The sequence below is a fragment of the Arachis ipaensis genome, chromosome B06 (assembly GCF_000816755.2).
Source record: "Arachis ipaensis cultivar K30076 chromosome B06, Araip1.1, whole genome shotgun sequence".
Classification (NCBI taxonomy): Eukaryota; Viridiplantae; Streptophyta; class Magnoliopsida; order Fabales; family Fabaceae; genus Arachis; species Arachis ipaensis.
Window position 1 is genome coordinate 5,002,293 of NC_029790.2, and position 12,971 is coordinate 5,015,263.

Sequence of the window (12,971 nt, forward strand, 5' to 3'; positions counted from 1 at the left end):
TTCACATAAATATAAATTTAAGTTGTCATATTATTACTTTACGCGTCTTTTGTGGCGTGAAAAAGGCTGTATTCCTGTCATTATTTTTGATATTCTTTTCTTCCAAATTGAACTTAGTCATCGCCACCATGATTATCTTCAGAATTAATTCTTCTTCATATATATTTATTTAGAAAAAATTCAAACTCCAACACGTATATTATTAATTTAATGATCCAAATATATGACGATCATTTGACTAAACTGATTAACAACAACCATCAATGGTCGTCAATAATCTACTTCAATTCCAACACTCAATCTTCTATTTCTTATCATGAATGGGACTGTTATTTATTTTTAATTACTCTATTTTCATTTAAATTCATGAAACTCCGATCCTTTATAAATATCATAGTCTCTCATATATTCTATACCCTTCTAATTTGTTTATATCGTTTGAGTATTTATAGGTATGACAGGTACACCAAAGGGGTTTTGGCCTAACATAGTTACGTCTACATTGACCTGTAAATATTATGTTATTGTTAAATTTGACTCAAATAATTAATAAAAAAAATTATATTAATAATTATTAATAGATTAATTTTATTTATATGTTAAAATAAAATATTATATTAATTATTAAAAATTAAATTAAAATTTGACAAATTAAAAAATACTTTACCCGACATAGGTATCGAACTACCGATTAACGTTATTTTTATAATACGAGTCCGCGTCATTTTATATTATGACATAGACATTGATATACACTAGCGTTTGTTTTGAGGTATTGAGATGGAGAATAGAAGACTGTGATTCAGTATTGGTCCGCCATAATAAATCCAATATCATAAATCGATTTTACTATTCATAACTCGACATTATTCATATCATTCCTCAGAAAATCAGCGTTACAGTTCGGCATTACAGTCATTAAATCGGCATTGCAGCCACTAATCGACAATCAATATCATTTATTGATAAATGACGTTACAGATCAACTCAATGGACTGCTTCACAAATGTGAAACGTCCAACCTGACATTTAGCCTTATTATTGCTCTTTAAATACAGATAATAAAACAGGAACATAACGGATTTATACACTATCACCTATAAAAAGGTATGATCTTCCATTTTAAGGATGGATTGAATTCTCAATACTAACTTAAGCTTCGGAGTGCCTTTGCAGGTACACTCCCCCCCCTGTTTCTTGCTCAAAGCTCTACGCGATTGGACACTCTCTTGGAGTGGAGCTCGGATTACCATAAGGCCTGAAGGTCGGCACCAAAAGCAATAGCTCGGCGTCGACTCCCAGAGACTGAGCACTCCCCCCAGGTATCCATACAAGAACAATTGTCGCCCACCGTGGGGCCGAAAATATAAACCTCTCTCTCTCTATATTATCGGCCTCGAGGTTCCCGTTTTGAAGTCATGACTGAACAACCTCCACCTTTGCCATCCGAATTGCTCCGGATGGTGACCGAGTTGCGGCAAGTCGTGGCTGAGGAGAACCAAAGAATGGCAAATCAAATCGCCAACTTGAATAACACTCGAACCGAAAACAATGACCGACAAGAACGGACAGAAGAAGCCGAGCAGCAGTCGGGGCCAACACATGTCCCAGACACTGCTCGACAGGAAGGGGAGCAGCCCGAACATAATGAGGACACTCAGAAAAACGTCGACAATGACGATCAGGAAAGCTCCCCTGGACCATTCACGGCGGAGGTGATGAACTTCGTGCTGCCTCGAAGGTTCACCCTGCCGACCACCCTAACTCCCTATGATGGGTTAGGTGATCCGAAGAAATACATCAAAAAGTTCACCTCCATAATGATAGTAAACGGTGCATCTGATAAAGTTTTATGTCGTTGTTTTTCATCTTATTTAGACGGTCCTGCACTTGATTGGTTTTGTTCTTTGCCTGTAGGTTCCATTTCTCGATTCCGAGACATATCAAAACCCTTTGAGGAGCACTGTGCTGGATCTGCCATCTACCTTCACGACTCCGATTACCTGAACACAGTCAAGCAAGGCCAGCACGAAAGCCTCAAGGACTACATGACGCGCTTCACAAAGATAGCCATAAGCATACCCGACCTCCACCCCGAGGTAGAACTACACGCCATAAAAAGTGGATTAAGACCAGGAAAGTTCCAGGAAACTATTGTTGTGGCCAAACCAAAAACTATGGCCGAATTCCGTGAAAAAGCTAAAGGACAAATTGATATCGAAGAGCTTCGACAAGCTCGGAAAATAGAAAAGCCTCACTATAAAGATGACGACAAGCCACGGGACAGCAAGAAGAATTTCAAACCGATCCCACGATATGAGACCTACACCAAATTCAACACCAAGCACGATGACATCATCAAGGAGATCTTGAATTCAAAGTTAATCAAGCCACCACGAAAAGCTGGCAATTACCCAGATTCAAAAGGCACTGATCGATCAAAGTACTGCTCTTTCCACCAGAAGCATGGACACAATACCGATGACTGCGTCATCGCCAAAGACCTGTTGGAGCGATTAGCTCGGCAAGGTCATCTGGACAAATTCATCAGCGGCCACATGCAGCGGTGAGCACCTCTTCCAGGAGGCCAAAGCTCAGCTACACAACATAACCGAGATAGAGACCGACCGAACAATAACCATCCTGAACTACCAACACGTACAATTAACTGTATTTCTGGAGGTTTTGCAGGTGGAGGAGCCACAAGTTCGGCACGGAAAAGATCTTACCGAGCTATCCTTTCCATCAACGCCGATCAAAGTCAACAGCAGCCGCCACCTACATCTCCACAGATAACATTCCATACAGCCGATCATGACAACAGCGTAGCAAATCTGGATGATCCCGTCGTAATCTCCTTACAGCTCGGTGATCTCCTAATTAAAAAGGTGTTGCTCGACCCAGGCAGCAGCGCCGACGTTCTCTTTTACTCGACTTTCCAGAAAATGAAACTAAGCGATAACATCATCCGACCTTCCATTGGTGATTTGGTAGGATTCTCAGGTGAGCGAGTCCCGGTTATGGGCTCAGTGTGGTTACAAACCACACTCGGTAAGTTTCCTTCGTCAAAAACTTCAGACATTCAATACTTAGTCGTTGATTGCTTCAGTCCCTATAATATTATACTTGGCCGACCTTTCTTAAATAAGTTCGGCGCTATAGTATCTACAATTCATCTTTGTGTTAAGTTCCCTTTGCAGGATAACACAATTGCAACCATTCATAGTGATGCCCGAGAAGCCAGGGAATGCTACAACAATAGTCTCAAAAGACCTCACCGTAACACAAATGCCCAGGTCCACAATATCGGCAACACGAACAACCAAGACATGCTAGCCGACCTTGATCCTAGAGCAGGAACACTGGAAAGGCCGACTCCAACAGAAGACCTAGATAAAATCTACTTCACAGAAAACACAGATAAGTTCACATACGTCGGCTCAACATTATCTTCAGACGAAAAATCTTCATTCCGAACATTCTTACAACAAAATGCCGACCTATTCGCGTGGACCCCAGCTGATATGCCAGGCATCGATCCATCCATCATATCACACAAGTTAGCACTAGATCCATCTATCCGACCTGTGGCACAAAAAAGAGAAATCTCGGGCACGACCGAAAGCAAGCTTCCCTAGAAGAAACCAAGAAGCTCATCAACGCGGCCTTCATCCGAGAAATCAGATTCACAACATGGCTGGCAAACGTCGTCATGGTTAAAAAACATAACGGTAAATGGCGCATGTGTGTTGATTTCACCGATCTCAACAAAGCATGCCCCAAAGATTCATACCCTTTACCCTCTGTTGATTGTTTAGTTGATAATGCCTCTGGATTTGAAAAACTCAGCTTCATGGATGCCTATTCTGGTTATCATCAGATCCAAATGCACCCATCTGACCAAAATAAAACAGCCTTTATTACTGAATATGGAAACTATTGTTATAAAGTCATGCCATTTGGCCTTAAGAATGCAGGTGCGACATATCAGCGTCTGATGGACAAAGTTTTCGCCAAACAACTCGGCAGGAACATCGAAGTCTACGTGGACGATATGGTCGCCAAGACAAAGATCGGCAGTAATCACCTTGAGGACCTCACAGAAATTTTCGGACAGCTAAGAAAATACAATATGCGGTTAAATCCCGAAAAGTGCGCATTTGGGGTTCAAAGTGGTAAATTCCTTGGCTTCATGCTTACTAGCCGAGGTATCGAGGCAAATCCTGAAAAATGCCGAGCTATTTTAGACATGACAAGCCCACAAACCATCAAAAAAGTCCAGCGGTTAACAGGGAGACTTGCTGCACTTTCTAGATTCTTACCTTGCCTAGCTTCTAAATCTTCATGTTTTTTCCAATCTTTAAAAACAAAAAAAAAGCTTTCCAATGGACTAATGAATGTGAACAAGCATTTACAACTTTAAAAGAAACTCTTTCAAAACCATCAATTTTACACACACTCCTACAAGGGGAGCCATTATTCTTATATCTGTCTGTCACTAACTGGGCTATAAGCTCTGCTCTTGTTGCAGAAAGGGAGAAGAAACAGTTCCCAATCTATTTCACAAGCAAGACCTTACAGAACGCCGAGCTTCGTTATCCGAGCATTGAGAAGCTGGCACTCGCACTTGTCTTCTCAGCCAGAAGACTCCGACCATACTTTCAGAGCCATGAAATCCATGTTAGAACAGATCAACCTTTGCGACAAGTGCTGCAGAAGCCTGAACTAGCTGGCCGACTAGTAAAATGGTCGGTAGAACTATCGGAATTTGATATCAAGTACGAAGGCCGAGCATCCATCAAATCACAGTTTCTGGACGACTTTATCGCCGAGTTCTCAGTACCAAATATAACTGAAGATTACATCGAATGGTCTTTATACGTCGACGGATCTTCCAACCCACACGGGTGTGGCGCAGGTATTATACTTGATGATGGCCACGGTAATGTCATCGAACATTCCCTCAACTTCTCATTTAAAGCAAGCAACAATCAAAGTGAGTATGAAGCATTAATTGCCGGCCTTAGACTCGCGGCCGACCTTAACATCACCGAACTTAAGGTATATTGCGACTCCTTACTTGTCGTCCAACAGGTAAACAATCTATACCAAGTAAAGGACCCTTTGCTCTCTAAATACCTGGGTGTCGTACACAATTTCCTTTCGAAATTCTCCAAATACGAAATACAGCACATACCAAGGGAGAGTAATGGCCAAGCTGACATTCTGTCTAAACTCGCCAGCACTCAACCAAATGGATCCTCACTTTATCAATCAACACTACTTAAGCCGAGCATTGAACTAACACATGTCTTAAGTGTAACACAGGAAGAAGATTGGAGATCCCCATACATACAGTATCTCCAGACAGGGGTCTTGCCAGGCGACGCTGAAAATGCTCGACATTTCCGCCGACAAGCCTCCTTTTTTACAATATATAATAATTGCCTATATAGACGGGGATTCTCCCGTCCATTACTAAAATGTCTTTGCAGAATAGAAGCCGAGCTTGCACTTGCTGAGGCACATGAAGAGATCTGTGGTACACACCTCGGAGCCCGAAGTCTGTATTCGAAAATCCTCAGAGCTGGATTATATTGGCCGACAATACGACAAGATTGTCAGGCAAAAGTCAAAAGCTGTAACAACTGCCAAAAACACAGTCCGATTACACATCTCCCAGCCGAACTCCTACACTGTTCCGAGGTTAGTTGGCCGTTCAACCAATGGGGCATAGATATCATCGGACCCTTTCCAACAGCAGCAGGTCAGGTAAAATTCCTCGTGGTAGCAATTGATTATTTTTCTAAATGGATAGAGGAACAGCCTCTAGCCAAGATTACATCACAACAAATGCTTTCCTTTGTTTGGAAAAATATTATTTGTAAAACTGGATGATGCAAAAAGCCTCTGGGCTGAGCTTATCCCAGAAATCCTATGGGGGTACAATACAACAATTCACTCAACCACAAAGGAGACACCTTTCCGCTTGGTCTACGGCTCAGACGCAATGATACCTGTGGAGATCTCCCAATCCTCACTACGCACAGAATTGGCCGACGAAACTACACAAGACATAGTCCGTCAAACCGAACTTGATTTCATTGAAGAACTCAGATCGTCCACAGCAATCAAACACTTAGCCATGCAACAGCACATTTCCCGAAGATATAACCAACGACTTCAACCAAGGTCTTTCCAAGTCCACGACCTTGTGCTCCGAAAAACAGAACAAGCTAGGAAACCACCAGCACATGGCAAACTAGCAGCTAATTGGGAGGGCCCTTACCGCGTCACAGAAGTAATCGGCAATGGAGCTTATCGGCTACAAACACTAGAGGGTAAAGATCTCCCTAGCACTTGGAATGTATATTTCTTAAAGTTATATTACAGTTAATACCAGGGACAGGCTAGTACTCTTTTTCCTACTACCAAGATTTTTCCCACAAGGGTTTTGCTTGGAGAGGTTTTAACGAGGCTAGCCTACCTGGGCCTTTAAATTCAAAGGTCTTACATTAATAAAATCCCTTATCCAGTCAATATTTTTTGCATTTTATACTTTTCAATTTGTCAAAATTCAAACAACCGATCTTAATCGGAATCCGATCATTTAATCAGACAACAATCCGATCTTACTCGAAATCAGATTATTTCATCAGACAACAATTCAATCTAACTTGGAATCCGATCATTTAATCAGACAACATCTCCGATCTAACTCGGAATCCGATCATTTAATCAGACAACAATCCGATCTAACTCGGAATCCGATCATTTAATCAGACAACATCCCGATCTAACTCGGAATCCTATCATCAGACAACAATCCGATCTTACTCGGAATCCAATAATTAAATCAGACAACATTCCGATGTAACTCGGAATCTGACCATTCAACCAAACACGTATCCGACTTATCTAAGAATCCGACCAAATTCAATCAAATACCCGATCATAGTCAGATTCACAACATTATGGTATCTCAATTCACAGCCATTGCCAAATGACCATAACAGTTATTATCATGCCTATGAATCGACATCCCAAAATCGCCCTACTCACCTTTTTTTTTTAAGGCAATTCACCATTACAACAAATTTTAACCACAAAAATCTGGTCTCAACCAGATAAAAACCAACTTATCATACATCAATAACATTATATTATCATAATAGGCAAACAGAAATAACCAAGTTTTTCCTCTACCAGAAAAGTAGCAACATATAAGCTACAAAAGCCAACTAAAAATGTCTACACATTGACAAGTCAAAAGCTCAACTCAGGAGCAAAACAAGTCTACAAACAAGAAACAAATTACACATTCTCATCTCCTTGCTCCGCAGCACCATCATCCTCAACCAAGACACCATCCTGTACTATTTTGCCCGGATCCATTGCCGATAAATCAACCTCGGGAGCCAGAAACCTCGCCTGAAGAACAGCCCTCTCAAAACCTTCAAGGAAGGAATCCAGAATCTCTCCTTGCTTATTCTTCTCCAACTCCTTCATCTGGGCAGTAACCTCAATCATACGGGTGCTCAAAGAAGATAAGTCAGCTTCTTTCTTCTTTAAATCTTCCACATCCTTGGCATAGCTCTCCTTCACCTCTTTCAAATGTTTTTCAACCTCAAATAACTTCACCTCAAGTTCAGAAACCTTAGCAACTTTTACAGCCAACTCTTCCTTCAAACTCGGATCCTCCCTCTTTTCAACCATCTTCCGATGAATCTTCTCACGACTGCACCCCAAACTCGCCAGTCGCAAACCCACCACCTGAAGATCAAAGATTAACACATTACTTTTCCTAAAACAAACACACAAATAACACTTTTTACCTCAAAAACAAAAATTACCTGCATATATTGATCAATTGCCACGTCCCCCACCTCTTCCGCCAAACTAACATCAGACGGGGTCTGGCATACCTCATCCACAGTAATCATGAAAGGATGATATTTCCCCCAGAGCGACGACCCCTCACTCCGCTCAATAAAACCATGCAACTTTTTCTGGTTTTCACAAAACCTATGAAGCTCTTCCATCGGAACATCATCCTTCTCATCACCAGAAACATCGGACAAATCCACCACATCACCTTTTCTCTTCTTAGCAATAACTTTCCTCCTGCCCCGCCTTGGTTGATCAACCTCGCCAACACCAACCTTCTCTGCCTTGGATGAGGATACCTCTTTATCCAAACCCTTGCTCTTCACCCGAGACATCAAACTCGCGGCAGATACACCTGGGTACTTCCCACCTGAAAAACACGGAAAACAGAAAATGGTCAAAAACCTCAGACATAATACAACATCCACAATTAAAAATCTTACCCAAATACTCCAAAACAGTAGCCTTATTTTCCTCCCATTGCAGCAGGTCATAAACAGAAATCAATTCTTGCCGATCAACAAACTCGGTCAAAAACTCAATCATGCACTCATCCTTCGGACTTATAGATTCATGACCTAAAATGTTCTGAGGCTCTGAACACCACCAGAGAGGAAATCTTTCCCCCAAATACTCATCAACATAAAACGGAAAGTCATCTTCGCAGCTACTTACCTTAAGGTACATTTCCTTAAAATTCTTAAAAGATGATTTGTATAGCTTGAACACAGCAAAACCGGGAGAACTGTTCAAATTTACCCAACCACCCTTCCAAACTCCCTTCGCCTGGAATAATGAGAAGAACAGCTCCACTGACGGATTTTCCTCCAAAAATTCCATCAGAACCTCAAACGCCCGAAGGAAAGCCCAACCATTGGGGTGAAGTTATGAAGGCGCACAGTTTAACTGCCTCAGAACTTTACACTCAAAATCACTGAAAAGGATTCTCACCCTCAGTTCTTCCAAAACAGAGCTATACATAAAAAATGCTCAAAACCCTCCCCTCTATGAAAAACCCTATCATCCACAGTACAGGGTAACAGTTCCAATCGAACCCCAGAATTAGCCCTAACAACCTTCAACTTATCTATCTGATTCACAGCACCAACATCCAGAAACAAAGAGACACGATCCATTACATCATCATTCACCCAGTCATAAGACCAATCTATCTTCCCTTTCGTTTCTTTCTCATAACCCATTGAAAAATCAAAAGTAGAAAAGGAGAAGAAGAGGCAACGGTTACGCAGAAAAACCAAAAATAACCAAGAGTAACTCACCTCTTTTACTCATTGTTTGGATGATAACACTTGAGGAAAATAAAACAGCAAGCATGCAACCCTTCAGAATTCCCAAAACTTTAAATTCACCCACTTTAAACCCAAAATTTCCCTTCCCATCAAATCAGTCGTGTCAAAACCAATAAACCCACCTTGGAAACAAGCAAACTCATTAATACATTCATTTAATTATTTCTCTTTCCTAATCATGCATGCTTATAGCCTTAGTAACTGTTCAATAAAACACCTTGACCTGGGGGCTACAAGGTTAAACCATACGCCGAACTGTTCAGCAACCAATTCACACATCATTAAAAGCTCAACCTGCTTCATTAAACATTTTCCCAGGCCAAGCTTGGGGGCTGTGGTCCGGCCATAATAAATCCAATATCATAAATCGGCTTTACTATTCATAACTCGGCATTATTCACATCATTCCTCAGAAAATCAGCGTTACAGTTCGGCATTACAGTCATTAAATCGGCATTGCAGCCACTAATCGACAATCAATATCATTTATTGATAAATGACGTTACAGATCAGCTCAACGGACTGCTTCACAAATGTGAAACGTCCAACCTGACATTTATCCTTATTATTGCTCTTTAAATACAGACAATAAAATAGGAACATAACGGATTTATACACTATCACCTATAAAAAGGTATGATCTTCCATTTTAAGGATGGATTGAATTCTCAATACTAACTTAAGCTTCGGAGTGACTTTGCAGGTACACTCCCCCCCTGTTTCTTGCTCAAAGCTATACGCGATTGGACACCCTCTTGAAGTGGAGCTCGGATTACCATAAGGCCTGAAGGTCGGCACCAAAAGCAATAGCTCGGCGTCGACTCCCAGAGACTGAGCACTCCCCCCAGGTATCCATACAAGAACAAGTATTATGTTTATTGGTTCAGATACTGATACTAAAATTTCAGTTTCTATCTCTAAAATTTCAGTATTTCAGTACTTCTAAAGAATAGGAACACAGAGGACTAAAATTTGTAGGAACGGAGACTGAAATTTTAATAATATTTTATACTTAAAATATCCTTATTTCAATTAATTAATTCCAACTTTATTCTTTGTGCAAATTAAATTAGAATTTCATTTTTATTTTCGTCTCTGTCTCCTACTTTACACCAAACACAATATACTAAGACTTATTTCAATCTCTATCTCTCGGTCTCTATCTTTCAATATCAGTCTCTCTACCAAACGCTACCTTCTGTGGTGAATCTAATCACTTGTTCGCGATAGAGAAAAAATATGATTTTTTATTTAAATAATTTAATTTTTATTTACTATCAATATAAAAAAAATATACAGACAATAAATTATATATTATTATATTAATTTTAACTACATAATTTTAATTATATAATCATATAAAATTTTTTATATTGTTAATATGTCAAAACTAAACTATATATTATTTGAATTGAGGAAATGTGGTGTAAATGTAACCCCAAGGCATAGTATATTGACACTTTGACAATACGGTACAACTTTAATTAAGAATATAAACCAAATATATAAACCCCGAAAATTAAACAAGCTGAACATAACAAAACTACGAAACTAATAAAAGATTTATGCACACACCTATAGCATCAAAATATAAGAACAATGCAACAAGCATAAGGATATATATGCACTAAATCAACCATAAAATATTAAAATTTTAATGGCATATAAAGGAAATTAGGGGAATTGTTGCGTTTTAATTGCTGCGAGTTTGATCCGTCGAGATAGAAAATAATTAAAAATATTTTAAATTTTGAATATTTGACAAATTTAGTAAATTTAATGTAAATGAATGAATGTATGTGATGTAAATAAGTTTGTGCTATAGTTAAATATGTGACTATTTATATTATTGATTGGTTGATTTTTAAAATTTTAGTGGGACTGGTTGAATATGTTGTGTTTGAAGATTATTGTAGCGAAAACCAGAATCTAGCTACCATGATAAGATTAAAGACTCGAAACTTTCTAACGATCTTATTAATCTGCACTATATATGTAGTATAGAAGAAATATAAAATAGATAAGAGGCTACTTTAATTAAGTACTTTTAGTAAATACCTTTAGCAATATCGTTTTCTTTAACATGGATGTAAGCGAGTAAATTTTCATAGTGGTCTTTGAGATTGATGCTGTGCACTAAAATTCTCCTTAAAATTCTAATTACACTAATTACGTATTTGAAATTGGAAAAATTGTACCATAGTAGTTCCTGAACCATTTTCCGTTAACAATGCGTTGACATGGTTTGATGACGTGGACTTTTGGTGACACGTGTCACATCATGGTTTGGTCACGTGTAACGGTATGATGACGTGTCGGTCAACGGCATGTGGTATGCTGACGTGGATGGGTATGCCACGTGTCACAATGCTATTTTACCACGTGTCGCAATGCTATTTGTCCACGTGTCATCCACTATGTCATCGTTACATGTGCACTAAATTGGTCCCTTACTTTGCATCAAATGACTCATTTTAGTCTCTAAAATTGAATGTCATACACCAAATTAGTCATTTCATCAGTTTTTTCTTATTTTTTATAAATTTAAAATTCTCATTATATATTTAAATACACTAATTTTAGTTTTATCTTTTCACAAGTTATTTAAATACAAGTGTTTTTATAAAATATTTTTAAAATATTAGTTTTAATTATACAATTTTTTTTTCAATATTTTATTAAAAGAATTATGTGACATATTGATATTGATTTAATAAAAAGTGTAAGTTAACAGTATAATAATATTCTTTAACACAATTTTTTTAATATTTAACACTTTAATAAATATTTTAGAAATACTTGATAAGGTATTTATTAACTAATATAAATTTATTATTCCCATCCATTTTAAGAATGTCCGATTTTTCATATAATTAACTTATCACTAAATTAATAAGATAGATTTATACTGTCGACTATAATAATTCATTTTATCTATAACTTCTTTAAGTGGCTTTTTTATATATTACACGATTAATCAATATAAGTACTTATTGTAACTATGACTTGAACAGTATTAAAACAGATACAAATAAATACAAGAGACAATAATAAAGTTTTGGTTTTAATTAACATGTACTCTAATGATACAAGTTAACATTATTAATTAAAAAATTTATTATAAAATATGTATAAAAAATATAATTAAAATTAGTGTATAAAAAAATAGAGAATTTTAAATTTATAAAAAAAGAGAAAAAACTGATGAGGGGACTAATTTGGTGCACAACATTCGATTTCACGGACTAAAATGAGTCATTTGATACAAAGTAAGGGACAATTTGGTGCATATGTAACAATGACATAGTGGATGACACGTGGACAAATAGCATTGCGACATGTGGCATAATCTGGCTCATGGCAAAATAGTATTGTGATACGTGGCATACCCATCCATGTCAGTATGCCACGTGTCGCCGACCGACACGTCATCATACCGTTACACGTGGTCAAATCATGAGGTGACACGTGTCACCAAAGGTCCACGTCATTAAGCCACGTCAGCGCGTCGTTAACGGAAAACGGATCAGGGACTATTATGATACAATTTTTCCAATTTCAAGAACATAATTGATGCAATTGAAATTTCAAAAACGATTTTAATGCATGAAGTCAATCTCGAAGACCACTACGGAGATTTACTCGATGTAAGCTTAAAAGTAGACAATTCATAATGACAAGAAAGTTCACTACACATTTTTTATGGTTTGGCAAAAGATGAAGGTTTTTTTAACTATTTTAAAAATTTAATTTTTAAAAATAATCAACATTGTA

General features: G+C 38.2%; 2 protein-coding genes across 2 annotated transcripts; one reads left to right on the plus strand and one right to left on the minus strand.

Moving 5' to 3' along the window:
• LOC110263673 lies at positions 1,419 to 3,638 on the plus strand. Its single transcript, XM_021105396.1, has 2 exons — positions 1,419 to 2,529; positions 2,692 to 3,638. The coding sequence occupies exons 1-2, from the start codon at positions 1,419 to 1,421 to the stop codon at positions 3,636 to 3,638; spliced, it is 2,058 nt and encodes a 685-aa protein (XP_020961055.1).
• On the minus strand, positions 7,228 to 9,064 carry LOC110263883. The gene is made up of 2 exons (XM_021105759.1): positions 7,854 to 9,064; positions 7,228 to 7,773 (listed from the first exon to the last, which is right to left on the minus strand). Exons 1-2 carry the CDS (start codon positions 8,379 to 8,381, stop codon positions 7,315 to 7,317), a joined length of 987 nt encoding a protein of 328 aa, XP_020961418.1. The 5' UTR covers positions 8,382 to 9,064; the 3' UTR covers positions 7,228 to 7,314.

Bases quoted from the DNA above. Each gene is read 5' to 3' on its own strand.
- LOC110263673 (XM_021105396.1), top strand. From the start codon at position 1,419: ATGACTGAACAACCTCCACCTTTGCCATCCGAATTGCTCCGGATGGTG. The intron at 2,530-2,691 runs GTCATCTGGACA...GAGGTTTTGCAG, and splicing joins GGAGCGATTAGCTCGGCAAG to GTGGAGGAGCCACAAGTTCG.
- LOC110263883 (XM_021105759.1), bottom strand. From the start codon at position 8,381: ATGACCTGCTGCAATGGGAGGAAAATAAGGCTACTGTTTTGGAGTATT. The intron at 7,774-7,853 runs GTAATTTTTGTT...TTTGATCTTCAG, and splicing joins CAATTGATCAATATATGCAG to GTGGTGGGTTTGCGACTGGC.